This window comes from Gorilla gorilla, chromosome 3 (genome assembly GCF_029281585.2).
Source record: "Gorilla gorilla gorilla isolate KB3781 chromosome 3, NHGRI_mGorGor1-v2.1_pri, whole genome shotgun sequence".
NCBI classification, from domain to species: Eukaryota; Metazoa; Chordata; class Mammalia; order Primates; family Hominidae; genus Gorilla; species Gorilla gorilla.
The window spans coordinates 138,565,473-138,581,945 of record NC_073227.2 but is presented as its reverse complement, the minus strand read 5'-3'; the positions used below and the strand labels follow the sequence as shown (position 1 = coordinate 138,581,945).

The following is a 16,473-nucleotide window of genomic DNA, read 5'->3' as shown; positions in this document are numbered from 1 at the left end:
TAAAGGTAGAATTTCTGCAGCAAAGAGCAAGTGCTATGTAGATTTGTTAGATGTTGTTAAATTTCTTCCATTAGGGTTGTACCATTTGCTCACGCACTAGGATGTATGAGAGTACCTGTTTTCCCACAGACTTGCTAACAGAATATCTTAGCAATCATTTGAATTTTTGTTAATCTGGTAGGTAAGAAATAGTGTCTCAATATAATCTTACTTTGCATTTTTCTTATTATGAGTGAAACTGAGCGTATTCTCATAAACTCAATAACTTCAATAAGATGCCATGTTGGGAGACAATAAAAACCCAGTTACTCAAACCCTCTGTAATCAAGTGAATTCTGTGGTGAGGTACTTCCAAGGCAACCAAATTTCTTTCACATTCCAAAGATAGTATGTATGTACTCATGGGAAGTCATGGGAAACACATTGTGTTTTATTTAGAACCTACTATGTGCCAAAACTTTTGCAGTGTACTGTGAATGTAAAATAGAATAAGGCATGATGTCTTCCATCAAGGAAGTCAAAAATGACTGGAAGGTAAAGATAACTGATTATAGGACTGTAGGCAAATTTTAATTGGGTTATGCCTGAGTACCATGAGAACACAGAGGAGAAACCTTAGAAATCAAGCTGGAGGGTTGGGGATGTCTTCTTTAAAAAAATGATGTATGAGTTCAAATTTGCAGGAGGGCATTCCAGCTTGAGGTGATAGCACTTTAAGACACAGAGTGAGATAGTACAAAGTTTTGTTCAAGGTACTATGAATTATTCTGTATGGGTGGAGTGAAAGGTGCGTATAAGAAATTATTGAAAAAAAGGATAAGAAAAGTGGACAGGAGCCAGATTTGACTTATTTTTTTCAAGTGAAGAAATTTTCTGTCTATCCTGAATGCTAGAAATAGTATTTAGGAATTAAAATCTGAGCACTTTGTATTTAGTATGTAGGAATTAAAATCTTTGCTACTGGGTGTCATTGATTGCTATGGGAAACTATCAAAGGATTAAACAAAGAATAACATAATATTCATTTCTCCAACTTAATATCTATTTTCTTACATTTTAAGATAATATCCATTCCAAAAACTCCTATTTTTCTTAACTATGGAGGTCAAATAAAAAGCACAACTTAATCATGCTTTCTTGTGGTTTTCTTAATCTCACAGTGACAAGTAATTACAGTAAGTTCTCACTTAATGTTATTGGTAGGTTCTTGGAAACTGAAACTGTAAACCAAATGACATACAACAAAACCAATTTTACCATTGGTTAAATAATCTAAACAAGAGTTAATTTCCTATGACATATTTCTGGCCCCCAAAACATCACCCAGCTTCTAAATAGGAACCAAAGAACTTTAATATTAAACATTGAAATAAATGTTAGCTCTACATACATTTAGGAAAGATTAATAAAAACAAGTAAGATAATCATTTACCCAGTTATTCCAGTTTAGGATTGCTTGGGGGCCAGGGCCTATCCTGGCAGTTCAGGGCACAAGGTAAGAACCAACCCTGGACAATATGCTATTCCATCACAATTTATACAGGACAATTAACCTGATGTGCACATTTTTGGGATGTAGGAAGAAACCAGAGTATCAGGAGAAAACCCACATAGACATGGGGTGAATGTGCAGTCTACACACAGATTGGCCCTGGATGGGAACTGATGTTTTCCTTATCAACATTATAACTAAATGATATTAAATGAAACAACATTATTTAAGGACCTGCTGTATCTAACACCACAGTTAGTGATGAAGAACATTAATAATAGAAAAATAGGGCTAATATGGAGGATAGCAAAAAGATGAAATAAAATGTTTTGGCTTTATAAATTTAAAAGTCTTACCATTTTATAAGTAATATCAATACAATGTATTAAGATAAAGAGAACATAGTTCTTTATTCATAGTTCTTTAAAAGTACATTAGACATTTTTCCTTAACTGCAAGTGCTTATTACAGCTTTTCTCAAAAGCACTATTTTTTTGCTTTTTAACCCTACATGGAGATGGTTTGCTTTTTCTTAGACAATAGCCTGACATGTTAAACCACTCACAGATTTTCCCAGTACCAGGTCACTGACTCATATTAAGAAGGAATGTACATCACGTCAAGACCAATTTAGCCAGGCGTGCAGAAACAGTGTGTTGTAGCGGGTGAAGCGGTGAACTGAGAGTCAGGAAGAACAGAGTTCTGGTCAGAATACTATAGAAGTGACCTGCAGTGAACTAAATAATCTTTTTGGAATTCTAGTTCTCCATCAAAAATTAAAAGATTGATAGATAACCTTCCTGGGCTTTTCCAGTTTAATAGTCCTTTGTTCTGTGTCAGGTAAATTTCATCATCACTTAGGAAAACCTGCTGAAGATTTAGGGCCATTCAAACATTTTCTGAAGTCTAAATTTCATTTACTTGCAAGCAGAGACTCTGCCAAATGTAGTTTTATTAAAACTAGGCTTGCTATTCACATTTGGATATACCTTAAAGCAAGTCATGCCCCTGAAATATAACTCTTCATGCATTTAGTCAATCATTAAAATACATTTAGCAACCTCTTATTAGATTCAAACATTGATCTAGACACAATGGAAAGCACAAAGATGAAACACACACAGATTACCTCAGTAATAAGAATGCCCCATTATACAGTAGAAAAGATGCACACACAAATAATCACACTGTGGGGCAGGTGTTAGGCAACATATGTGACTTACAGATACAGAACAATTGGAACTGAGTAAATAGAAATTCTATTCCTGATATACCAACAACACAAAATAATTCCATTTTATGTACATCACTATTAAGTGATTATTATTTTTAGTGTAGCATTTATTGTGTAACTCTGTGTGTGTTGTGTCTCTGTGTGTGTACATGTGTATGAAGTTTCTGGTTATAACACTAGTAGGTGTTCACTATAGATATTTTATAAAAATTAGAGGAAGATAATGGAAATCATCTTCAATTGTGTGATCTAGGATAACTACTGCTAACAATCTGCTGAGTTCTTTCTAGTTTATTTCCATACTCATCTCATTTTCTTGTAATTTACTTTTCCCATTGAGAAGATCATGAATATTTCACGTCATTAAAATTATTATTATTATTATTTTAGACGGAGTCTCTCTCTGTCGCCCAGGCTGGAGTGCAGTGGTGCGATCTCGGCTCACTGCAACCTCCGCCTCCCAGGTTCAAGCAATTCTCCTGCCTCAGCCTCCCAAGTAGCTGGGATTACAGGCATGCACCACCACGCCCGGCTAATTTTTGTATTTTTAGTATAGACTGGGTTTCACGGTGTTGGCCAGGCTGGTCAGGGAACTCCTGAACTCAGGTGATCCACCCGCTTTGGCATCCCAAAGTGCTGGTATTAAAGGCATGAGCCACCACACCCAGCCAAAATTATTACACAACATGTTTTAAATGCCTGAATGGACCTTATTATATAGCATATTTTATTACATAATGTATTTTATTACATAAGGGTGAACATAATTTATTTTGCTACTGGCCACTCTGCTTCTCCCTTTTGGACATTTAAGTTCATTCATTCATTTATAAAATATTTTTTAAGTACCTTATAATGCCAGAACTCTTCCTAGTTTTGAGGTTTAGAGTAAATAAAACACAAGATATAAATGCCTATTGGAACTTGCATTCCAAGTGGGTATGGAGCAATACATATAATAAAATGATAAAATTAGCTGGTCCCATCTAAGAGAGCTACTTATTCTACTTAGACTTTGCAAGCTTCAAAATGAATCTTTTGAGCCTCTCCAAAGAGGTTCAGTTTACTCCCAAATCTGTGGGATTGGCTAGAAACCATAATGACTGTTCTCACAGGATTCAGATCAAGCTAGATAGCTGCCATCGCACCTGCGTTTGCAAGCCTTTGCTGGAAGGATGGTTCTCAGGCAGCCGTTGCTCAGTCACAGTTTAGAATTGGGGGGCATGTGGGGATATGAACCAAGAATGGACATTTCACAGAAGGCCAGGACTGATATGGGCTGACTCAGAAAGGTGAGCTGAAACAAGTGGATTCCCTTGCTTGGAAATTCGACCTGAGAATCCAGCGGACGAGGCAGTCAGCAGTTAGAACTGGAACTGAATCTTGATATGGAGAATATCTGATGCATTCATATTGGGCCATTTGTAAGATTAATTAACTACTGCAGAAACCGTAAACAAGCAGCACTTTTTTTGAAGGAATATTAATTTAGTCAGGAGTACAGAAAAGAGAAAGTTAGACGTGAAAAGCATCTGTTGGGTTCAAAATAAAGCACTAAGGCAAGATTAATATTAGCATTTCTCATTTTTTTCTTTACCTTGTTTAAAGTTTTATTTCTATTATAAGTAAAGCGACCTCATCAGAAAAATATTTACAGTAGGCCCCTTTTCCAGGGTTTTGGTTACCAATTGTCAACTGTGGTCCAGAAAAATTAAATGAAAAATTGCAATAATAAACAATTCAGAACTTTTAAAGCAATTCTCATTTTTATGGACCTTACAGCTACCTTGGACTCAGAACACCCTCTAGGTCCTATGATTCCTGAATGTGTAGCTTTCTGGAGTCCCACATTACTTGAAGTAATATTACTTTCTGGAGTCCCATTACCTGAGGTAACTTGAATGAGCCTCTAGTCTTTAAACTATATCAACTCAACACAAATGAGTCTCTATACAGGAAGACAAATGCATGTGTAAAGAACAGAACACAACGATACATAATTCAGCCCCATTGAATTCAGGAAACAGGTTTTCCTTATGATTTTGATTTGAGAATTTTCTTACGAGGACTCGGATTTCCTTTTATGAATAGATTCATTTTTCTTTTTAAATCAGGTCATTAGAAAAGTTAATTTCTTTTCCTTAACAAATATATGCAAAATAAAAAACTAGGTAAAAGGTATTATGTTTAGACACTGGGATAGTTTTGGAAATGAAAGACACATTCTCTACAACCACAAGCGTACAGGCTAATACAACCCACAATTATGATGCAGGATAATAAATACTTTGAAAGAGTCTGCAGAGGATGCTATAGAAAGGCAGGAGGGGCCTCTACATCAGAGTAGAAAAAGTTTCCTAAGGAAGGTGACCCCTACACTAAGTTTTCAGGATGAACAGCAGTAAACACTATTTTAAAATCCAGTTTAAGGTAGAGTTCTCTGGTCACTTAGGAAAACATTAATTCTTACTGTTTTTTAAAGTTCTATTGCAGATTTGGGGTCATTTTCCATTCTGAAACCTTGATTCTAGGTTTACAATTTCTATAACAGTTTTTGGTAATCTTTGATTACCAAAATTACTTCTCCATTTTCTTCCTCGGCAATATTTCTCTATTTGCCTGATCCTAAGATTTACCTAGAGCGCATGGTGAGTATGTAGAGCCCCCAGGTCAACCCTAGAGATTCGGATGCATTAAGTTTGATTTCTAAAATTCAAGCATCTCAGGCAGTACTCACTATTAGGCATGTTCAGGAATTACTTTTATTTTATTTTATTTTATTTTTTTTGTTGTTTTTTAATATTTCTTTTTTTATTATTATTATACTTTAAGTTTTAGGGTACATGTGCACAATGTGCAGGTTAGTTACATATGTATACATGTGCCATGCTGGTGCGCTGCACCCACTAACTCGTCATCTAGCATTAGGTATATCTCCCAATGCTATCCCTCCCCCCTCCCCCCACCCCACAACAGTCCCCAGAGTGTAATGTTCCCCTTCCTGTGTCCATGTGTTCTCATTGTTCAATTCCCACCTATGAGTGAGAATATGCGGTGTTTGGTTTTTTGTTCTTGCGATAGTTTACTGAGAATGATGATTTCCAATTTCATCCATGTCCCTACAAAGGATGTGAACTCATCATTTTTTATGGCTGCATAGTATTCCATGGTGTATATGTGCCACATTTTCTTAATCCAGTCTATCATTGTTGGACATTTGGGTTGGTTCCAAGTCTTTGCTATTGTGAATAATGCCGCAATAAACATACACATGCATGTGTCTTTATAGCAGTATGATTTATAGTCCTTTGGGTATATACCCAGTAATGGGATGGCTGGGTCAAATGGTATTTCTACTTCTAGATCCTTGAGGAATCGCCACACTGACTTCCACAATGGTTGAACTAGTTTACAGTCCCACCAACAGTGTAAAAGTGTTCCAATTTCTCCACATCCTCTCCAGCACCTGTTGTTTCCTGACTTTTTAATGATTGCCATTCTAACTGGTGTGAGATGGTATCTCATTGTGGTTTTGATTTGCATTTCTCTGATGGCCAGTGATGGTGAGCATTTTTTCATGTGTTTTTTGGCTGCATAAATGTCTTCTTTTGAGAAGTGTCTGTTGATGTCCTTCGCCCACTTTTTGATGGGGTTGTTTGTTTTTTTCTTGTAAATTTGTTTGAGTTCATTGTAGATTCTGGATATTAGCCCTTTGTCAGATGAGTAGGTTGCGAAAATTTTCTCCCATTTTGTAGGTTGCCTGTTCACTCTGATGGTAGTTTCTTTTGCTGTGCAGAAGCTCTTGAGTTTAATTAGATCCCATTTGTCAATTTTGTCTTTTGTTGCCATTGCTTTTGGTGTTTTAGACATGAAGTCCTTGCCCATGCTTATGTCCTGAATGGTAATGCCTAGGTTTTCTTCTAGGGTTTTTATGGTATGAGGCCAGCATCATCCTGATACCAAAGCCGGGCAGAGACACAACCAAAAAAGAGAATTTTAGACCAATATCCTTGATGAACATTGATGCAAAAATCCTCAATAAAATACTGGCAAACAGAATCCAGCAGCACATCAAAAAGCTTATCCACCATGATCAAGTGGGCTTCATCCCTGGGATGCAAGGCTGGTTCAATATACACAAATCAATAAATGTAATCCAGCATATAAACAGAACCAAAGACAAAAACCACATGATTATCTCAATAGATGCAGAAAAGGCCTTTGACAAAATTCAACAACCCTTCATGCTAAAAACTCTCAATAAATTAGGTATTGATGGGACATATCTCAAAATAATAAGAGCTATCTATGACAAACCCACAGCCAATATCATACTGAATGGGCAAAAACTGGAAGCATTCCCTTTAAAAATTGGCACAAGACAGGGATGCCCTCTTTCACCACTCCTATTCAACATAGTGTTGGAAGTTCTGGCCAGGGCAATTAGGCAGGAGAAGGAAATAAAGGGTATTCAATTAGGAAAAGAGGAAGTCAAATTGTCCCTGTTTGCAGACGACATGATTGTATATCTAGAAAACCCCATTGTCTCAGCCCAAAATCTCCTTAAGTTGATAAGCAACTTCAGCAAAGTCTCAGGATACAAAATCAATGTACAAAAATCACAAGCATTCTTATACACCAACAACAGACAGAGAGCCAAATCATGAGTGAACTCCCATTCACAATTGCTTCAAAGAGAATAAAATACCTAGGAATCCAACTTACAAGGGATGTGAAGGACCTCTTCAAGGAGAACTACAAACCACTGCTCAAGGAAATAAAAGAGGATACAAACAAATGGAAGAACATTCCATGCTCATGGGTAGGAAGAATCAATATTGTGAAAATGGCCATACTGCCCAAGGTAATTTAGAGATTCAGTGCCATCCCCATCAAGCTACCAATGACTTTCTTCACAGAATTGGAAAAAAACTACTTTAAAGTTCATATGGAACCAAAAAAGAGCCCGCATTGCCAAGTCAATCCTAAGCCAAAAGAACAAAGCTGGAGGCACCACACTGCCTGACTTCAAACTATACTACAAGGCTACATTAACCAAAACAGCATGGTACTGGTACCAAAACAGAGGTACAGATCGATGGAACAGAACAGAGCCCTCAGAAATAACGCCGCATATCTACAACTATCTGATCTTTGACAAACTGAGAAAAACAAGCAATGGGGAAAGGATTCCCTATTTAATAAATGGTGCTGGGAAAACTGGCTAGCCATATGTAGAAAGCTGAAACTGGATCCCTTCCTTACACCTTATACAAAAATCAATTCAAGATGGATTAAAGACTTAAACGTTAGACCAGGAATTACTTTTCTAGGTCTAAAGTTATTATCATTTATTTATTTTTCAGCGAAGGGTCTCCTGTTATTAGAATGTGTTCCAGAACTAGCGAACAAAAAAAGAAACATAAAACTTCCCATTAGGTCAGCGTATTACTTCCTTTCAGATGAATTTTATAGAAAAGCACATACACATATAAAATTACAGTTTTTTTTTCAATTTCAATGTGGGTTAATTTCTTTTTATAAAGGCTTTCTTCTTGAGTGAATTCTGTTTTTTTTATTTTAGTTGTAATCAATCTATGTGTTAATCCTAGTTTAAGATATTCACTCTATTCACATCCATGTTTATAATAAGAGAAACACAATTTAGATTTAACTTTTAGGGATTTGAGTAGGAGGGTATGTAGGGTATGGTGGAAGTATGCTATATCAAATTGAGAAACAGAGAGACAAAAAGCATTTAATAAAATGTGTGCATAAAGGTGTTAGCTAATGGTTCTGTGGGATGGTTAATGGTTTGATGAAGGAGGCACAATATTGTTACATGGTCAGGGATTTGCTTCACCTGAATTCCAAGCAAGTGTAGTATCGGCGTGCATTTTTTTTTGAGACAGAGTCTCGCTCTGTCGCCCAGGCTGGAGTGCAGTGGCGTGATCTTGGCTCACTGCAACCTCTGCCTCCTGGATTCCAGTGATTCTCCTACCTCAGCCTCCTGAGTAGCTGGGACTACAGGCGCCTGCCACCACACCTGGCTAATTTTTTGTATTTTTAGTAGAGACAGGGTTTCACCGTGTTAGCCAGGATGGTCTTGATCTCCTGACCTCATGATCTGCCCACCTTGGCCTCCCAAAGTGCTGGGATTACAGGCGTGAGCCACTGCACCTGGCCCATTGGCGTGAATCTTGTGGCAATCCACAGCTGCTTTTTTGGATTAATAGGTAAGCACTGACTTTATTATCAAGCATGTTGAAGGGAGGCAAAGTGTTCTATATCTATAGTTGTTAATGACTCAATACCTGGAGTCTATTTATTCAACAAGCGCATAAGCAAAGACTCATAACATCTTGTGATTAGAGATAAGAACACTGAAGCAAAAAAGTGACATTTTTGTTTAGTGCATATGAGATGATAATATGGCTCCCACAAGAAGTACAAACCTGTCTAAGTCAGAACTTTTCCAATCAGCATATTAATTAACTATTACTGCATCTTCCTAAGATAGGTGGAACTGGAAACTTGTTAAAATGAACACTATAGTCTTACTAGTTCCTTTTGTCTAAGTATATACATCATATATAGAGTTTTATTTACTGAGGGCAGATGCAGTCATTGCCAATTAATCCTTTTTGTTATCTTCATAAGTTTCAGTTCTTAGTACCTTTCTACATATTATTTTATATAAGTATCTAAAGTAAATAGAATCTCACAATTTTTGAAAATATATATGAATACTCTGTATAATTGTAAATTGATCAAGAATGTTTGTATCTAGATATATTACATGTTTGTGTAGAAATCTCATGCCTGTGTGTTGCTAGCAGTGACTCTGGGGTACTTCCAGTGGCTCTCTCCCATGGTATATCATGAGGTAACTCTCATTACCATCCTGAATCAACGAACACTCTGAGGTCTGTTTCTGACCGACAGGCTCCAAAACCTGATTCAGTACACTTGCAGAGAGAGTCAGTTTTTTTCTGGGGCAGAATCAAATTAGCAAAAGCTCATGAAACCAATGAATAAAAGCAGGATACCATCTATTAGTTTAAAATGGGTAATTGTAAATTAGAGAGGAACTGAAACACTCTTCAATTACTGTCTATACAATTAGAGGGCTCTTTCCAGGTAGTCCGGTTACATGGGAAGTATTGATCAATTAAAATAAAACTTATAAAATTATATTGCGAATTATTGTCCCAGAGAGTACAAGTTCCTATGATTAATATATTCTATTCCTATAGTAGGATCTACGTGGGAAAGTAAACCATAATGAGGAAGTCATCAGTTGGGTTTAGAATCAGGAAAAGTAGAATTAGAAAAATGGAAATCTCAATGGTTCCAGGCTCAGATAGCCTGCTAGGTCCACCTCCCCCAAATGGATCTAAACTTCAAAGTCTATTAATCAAAACCCCTGCATCCAACTTACGTGAGAGTTGTCCAGGCCTGTGACATTGGAAAAGCTCATTTAGAGATGACCAAAGTTTTCTCTGCCCCAGACAGTGCTAACATTTGTCTTTGTAATTCTCTCTTTTGTTAAATTCACTTGATTGATACTTCTTTCTTTTACATGACAAATATTTTGGTAACATTAGAACATTTCAGGCCAGAGAGTTATTCTGTTTAATGTTTTTTTTACCTTTGCTGTGATCTTTCCAGTTTAACTCTGAGGGGCACCTTATTGTAACCCTTTCTCACCCCAATACTGGTAAGTTAGTATAGCACCTTGATATTATGTTGACATATGGGAAAAACTTAAAACCGTCATTAATTAAAGTCCTGTTTATATTTTTGTTTTCAGCTCAAGTGTATGTGAATGTATTTAAGTGCCATGTTTCCAATACACATCTATCTTTTTGTAGTAAACGATAACCTCACTTGGCATTCTCAGAAAATGGCACTTCTAATTGAGGCCTGGGGTATTACTTAAACTTACAATGGCTATCTTTCAAATCCACTATAATTAAAATTCATGACTTTCCTGCAGCTAATGTATACTTTGATTCCATCAAGGTTTTCTCATTTCCATCCTGGCCTAATAAAAAATGTCATCTGCTAAATTACTGGCATGCCTTACTGCATCTGGATCTTCCTTAGTTTCAATACAAACTTTGTCCAAGCACTTAATTTCAGGATGGAGAATTCATGGGAAACATGCCACTACTCATTACTCTGTTCTCCAAGACATACATCACTAACTAATTATAGTAGTCCGGCCTCCGGCTAGATGTGGGCTGAATCCAGATGTGGGCTTCTTAACCTTTTGTTTCCAGGTGAGTAGAATTGCTTCCAATATTAGAGTTGGTGTGCCAGATAACGTTAGCTTTGGGTTCCTTGTCTATCTTGTGGCATCTGACAAGATTTGTCATTTATTTTGAGTCTAGGGATTTTTTTCTGAAAGTAATTGTCTACTGAAAGTTTTCTGAATCAGGAAAGAACAAGTTTTGTGCGGCTCCCCCAACCTGCCACCTTTATTCTTATGAATCTCCTCCTCAAGACATAAAATTGCCAAATATCATTCATAAAGGCCTGAAAAATAGCGAGGTTTGTTAAGGAATTTGCTCAGTTAGTCCAATTAGTGTCCAAGATTAACATAAATTTTACTGTAAGGTTTTTAAAAACAAAGACAATAGTTTGGTTTTTAAATTAATAAAAAATGTAATATTTCTTATCACAAAATGGATGAAATTCTTAGTATAAATCCATTGTACATGAATGATTTAACTTTGAATTTCTTCCACACTAAATGAAACTCATTTGGTTTAGAAATTCGGAGATAAAATCCTACTGTGAACTTTTAAGAAGTTCATGATTATTTGTTAATACTTCTATTGCTCTATGATGAAAGTAAATGTGAAACATCAGAATTTTACAGATGATAGATTAAAGTGCTTAAAATTATTGGTGAAAATGTTAGCATTTTAAGAGTGTTTTAACTGCTTCTTCAGTTCATAACCAGGCATTGGTTTAACTCTTTTTGACTGTATATTACTGTACTGGCTGAATTGAGAAAAAAGAGAAGAAAGCTGTATAAGGAGACTCAAAATACTTCCATTTGTGAAAATAGGTAAGTTAGAAGAGTTATTATATTTCTGATGTTCAAACCAGACTTATTTGTATTTTTGGGATCTGAAGGTTGATAAACTTTCAAAAGTCCAAATATCACGTTCCTCCAAACTATCCCCATTTTTGAATACACGAGCAGGGTTTGTCCTAAGATGAGTTACTCTTTCTTCTATCTCATTTTCTAGGAGTTAAAACATAGGTATAGTGATGAATACAAGTAGAATTGAGCACAATAAATCTCCTTGAATACAAGTAGATGGTGAACACTATCTGCAATTTTATTTGCAGGGACTGTAAAACTAAGGTCAAGAGAGGGGTTTTGCAAATTTTATTCAATTTATCCCTATCCAACATTTTTCACTGATAATTTTGTTTTTACATTTGGAAATAGTAATTTTTTTTCCATCTTGAATATTGCCAATGCCAAGGGCAGACCCGTACATCTTCTGATAAATAAACTTAGCTTTACTTTTTATGATAGTGATTTTCAAAAGGGAAATAAAATCCCTTCTTTTCCTTATACAGCTTACTTCCATTTGTTCTTTCTCTACACAACTTTCTAATACTTGCCTCAAGCAGAAATATATGCAAATGGTTCATTGTGGAGCTGACACACAAGTATGAAGAAGTAAAAGAGTAGCCCGGCCAGGCGCGGTGGCTCACGCCTGTAATCCCAGCACTTTGGGAGGCTGAGGCAGGCAGATCACAAGGTCAGGAGATTGAGACCATCCTGGCTAACACAGTGAAGCCCCGTCTCCACTAAAAATACAAAAAATTAGCCCGGTGTGGTGGCAGGCGCCTGTGGTCCCAGCTACTCCGGAGGCTGAGGCAGGAGAATGGCCTGAACCCGGGAGGCGGAGCTTGCAGTGAGCCGAGATCGCGCCACTGCACTCGAGCCTGGGTGACAGAGTGAGACTCCATCTCAAAAAAAAAAAAAAAAAAAAAAAAAAAAGTAGCCCATTAAATAGGCCTGCTCTGCTTCAGCCTATGACCTAGCAAGACGAATCTAACATGAAGTAGAAAATATAACTATATTTGCTTACCTAATTCCTCTACTATTTTGCTTCTACGTTAACTTTAAATAGTAAAATAAAAATAATAATAGAGGTAACTGTTGTCTAAATGGAAAAAAAAAATGGTTCCCCGTGGAAATAGGAGAGTTTTACAGGTGAAAAATTTTATTCTCCATGAAAGCTTCTGATCACTTCGCAATGCAAAGGAGTATCCGCTGGAGCACTTCCCTGGTTCTGCCATGAGTTCCTCATGTTACTGCTACTTGTAGAATTGGTTTGTTCCCATTTCTAGATGTGGTTCCATTTAGTTTTTACTACTGTTTCAGAGCTAGAACTTCATATTGGCTTGGCTGATGACTGCCCAATCCCTAGCCTCTTTGCCAGGGTAATTTTTGCCAGCCCTATCATTTTTCACTATTTATTTGGAGAATAAAGTACTTACAGGGTTGAGGACGACAGTGAAGAAAAGTTCTCCTCCTTGGATACTCTTATCCAGCTCTTTAGGACCCCCTGGATATTCTTTGTAGAAAATGGTGTGAGTGAAAAGCCCACAGGTTTGTCTTGGGAGAACCTGAAGGAAAAATGAAAAAAGTAAGGAAAAGCTTTTTTTTTTTTCAATCAATTTGTTGAAACTTAGCTTTTTGCTCACGCAGGATGATGCACAAGCTAGTGAATTATTCAGGTCTAACTAGGGCCTGGACAATCTATCATACTCTAGGCAAGGGAAGGTGATGTTAATATGGAAGGAATAGTGAAGAAAGTTGAAGAAATATTTTAAAACTAAAATAGGTGTTGTGTTATTTTAGCTACTTGTCTGTTTTAAATATCAAAGTGAGTACTTTTATGAAGCCTAGTAGGTTCTAGCATCTTAAGAGATTAAAAAAAAAAGAAGTAAAAATGAGACTTTAAAAAAAGTATTGGATTGTCTGTGCTATACTGTAACCTTAATAGGCAATCATTTTAAGAAAATATTTTCTGCCAAATTCTGCCATGCATTAGAAAATGAAGTCAATTATCAACTCGATGTGCTTCTTAGGAATGACATTTTAAATTAGAATGAATATTTGAGACACAAATCACAGTATCTGTTCTCATCTGAAAGGACTACTGCAGGCTATAGTAATTACCTCAGATTCTAAGTGTGAAGCCTGCCAGTTCCTACTGTAAGAAAGAGATTATTCACTTGGTTTGTTACTTTTAGAAAGTGTAACAACAAAATGATAAAAGGTCATTTAGTAAGAGGTCTTCTCTTCATCCTTTGTATATATATTATCTGCTTCAATTATATACACTCGTGATAAGGTTTTTCAAATTTTTATAGCCTTTTGCAATTATAAAAGAAGGTGTGAATTAAAGTTGTGCAAGACGATAAAGCCTTAAGCAGAATATTTTACAATGACTTCATGGTGACCTGTGTTTGTCACTATACATTTGAAGTAGCAGAACATTAATGAGTATACTTCAGAGAGCTACAAATGTTACAAAATCATATAGGGGCAGGTCTGCTTATTGTCCTAAGTAAATCAATCTTCATGTTTTATGTCTTGAGTCTTAAAGCACATTTGGTTCAGTAAATGCTTTCAAAATATTACCTGTCCAGGACTTCCCATGTTTTGCAACCCTGTAGAAATATGCTAGTGTTTTTATTTTATTTTATTTTTATTTTTTATTTTAGTTTGAATGTGTATTAAAATAAATTTTCGTCTAGCCCTTGGATAGTATTATATAATACTGGTTATATAATACAATCTATTGTATAATCTAGTCCTTGGACAGACAGCTCAATCAGTATATCTGCATAAATAAAAACTCTATATATCCTATTTATTTTGGTAAGATGGTAGAAGTTATATCCTTAGAAGCTATTTTATCTTAATAAAATAGTTTAAAAACTTCTGTTTAAGTATAAAATATTAGCTCTGATGATGTCTATGTTTAAAAGCATTATGCATCCTCATGATCCTATCTATACACAAAAATAATAACAAAAAACAACTAAATGCAAATGCATTCTAATGGAATTAAATATATTTCCTAACAACTATTATAAATGTAATATTTGGAAATTAAAAATGAAATTTTGAATTTGGAAAGCATTTGGAATACTTTGTATAGTATTTATTCATTTATTTAACAAATACTTATTCTAAACTCTATGCTAGCCCACAGAATAGATTTAGTTAAGTGCTAGTGGAACTAGCTATGGACTGTATGTTAATATGTTGCATGGAGTTAGTTTTATGCTAGAATACTAGATCCATATGCTAGTTCCATGCCAGCCCATGTGAGAGAACAGAAAGATACATGTTTTCTACTCTTGAAGGATTTAAGCTATATCGGGGTAATGGGAAAGACCCAAAAGCTAAATAGTAAAATGCTCACATGTGTTAAATGGCATTTAACATTTTAAAAGTGTATGACTATGACTGAATCACTTCTAGGGTTCAGTTTGAATATTTTGCTTGGAAAATTATAGGATATATACAGAGCCATCTTTGGGACTTGGTTGCCTAGCTAATTCTGTGCAAAACGAAGAGAGAAGCAAAAAGATATTTGAATTTTTTCTATTTCTCAAATTATTTGAATTTCAGTGCAGTGAAGAGGAAGTGGCAGGCTTTACCCTGCAACTGCAGGAGCACTACTCCTGCTGAGGGTATGAACCCCATAAAGAGCCCTAGGGGAGTCAGTGGACCACTACAGCAGGCTAAGGAGATGATCAGGAGTGTGATAAGGGTCATTCCACTGCCTTGCTCCATAAATGCAGTGGCACCGAATGATGAGCGTGTTCCTTGAAACAGCTTTCTTATGCTACGGAAAGGATGAGAAACATTTTTAGGCATTCTGCTGTGGACTGCCCCCTAGAATTGGTTCTGGGAATGTAACAGTATCAAAGTCAAACTTTGAGATGCCGATGAACCCCTGGGAACCCTATTGCTGCTGAAAATAGCTGGGAGTTTATTATGAAAGCCATGATCAACAAGAATCTTGGCCAATGTGGACTGAAGCCAATATCCTGTACCTAAGGCTCATTCAGGAGCAACTGCCAACAAATACTTCTGGGGAGATACCAATAAAGACCACTTAGAGGGTTTACAGCAGGATTAATGAGTCTCTACCAATGGGCATTTCCATTAAAAACAGTAAGTAGATAGGATGTGTAGTCTAATTTTTTAGAGGTCTCTGGCTGATATGGTTAGGGTTTGTGTCCTCACTCAAATCTCATCTTAAATTGTAATCCCCATAATACTCATATGTCAAGGGAGAGACCAGGTGGAGGTAACTGAATCATGGGGACAGTTTCCCACATGCTGTTCTTGTGATAGCGAGTGAGTTCTCACAAGACCTGATGATTTTATAAGGGGCTCTTCCCTGTTTGCTCTGCACTTCTCCTTCCTGTTGCCTTGTGAAGAAGGTGCTTTGCTTCCCCTTTGCCTTCCGCCATGATTGTAAGTTTCTTGAGGTCTCCCCAGCCATGCTGAACTGTGAGTTCATTAAACCTCTTTCCTTTATAAATCACCCAGTCTTGGGTATTTACTCATAGCAATGTGAGAATGGACTAATATACTGGTTCTTTCCAGAGAGTCATATTCAACAACCAGGGATTAGAGTAGAGAGTGCTGGTTTCCATCAGGTCTTGGCTGAAGGAAAATGACTCA

The 16,473-nt window shown here is 36.4% G+C and overlaps 1 protein-coding gene across 4 annotated transcripts in view; it reads right to left on the bottom strand.

The window, feature by feature from the left end:
- NDST3 (N-deacetylase and N-sulfotransferase 3) overlaps nucleotides 1-16,473 on the bottom strand; it is a 227,282-nt gene that overhangs the window by 102,204 nt on the left and 108,605 nt on the right. For all 4 annotated transcript variants that reach the window (XM_055384171.2, XM_019024960.4, XM_055384170.2 and 1 more), the window contains exon 6: nucleotides 13,260-13,388. In XM_055384171.2, coding sequence (XP_055240146.2) covers nucleotides 13,260-13,388 — 129 coding nt within the window. The remainder of the gene's footprint in view (nucleotides 1-13,259; nucleotides 13,389-16,473) is intronic.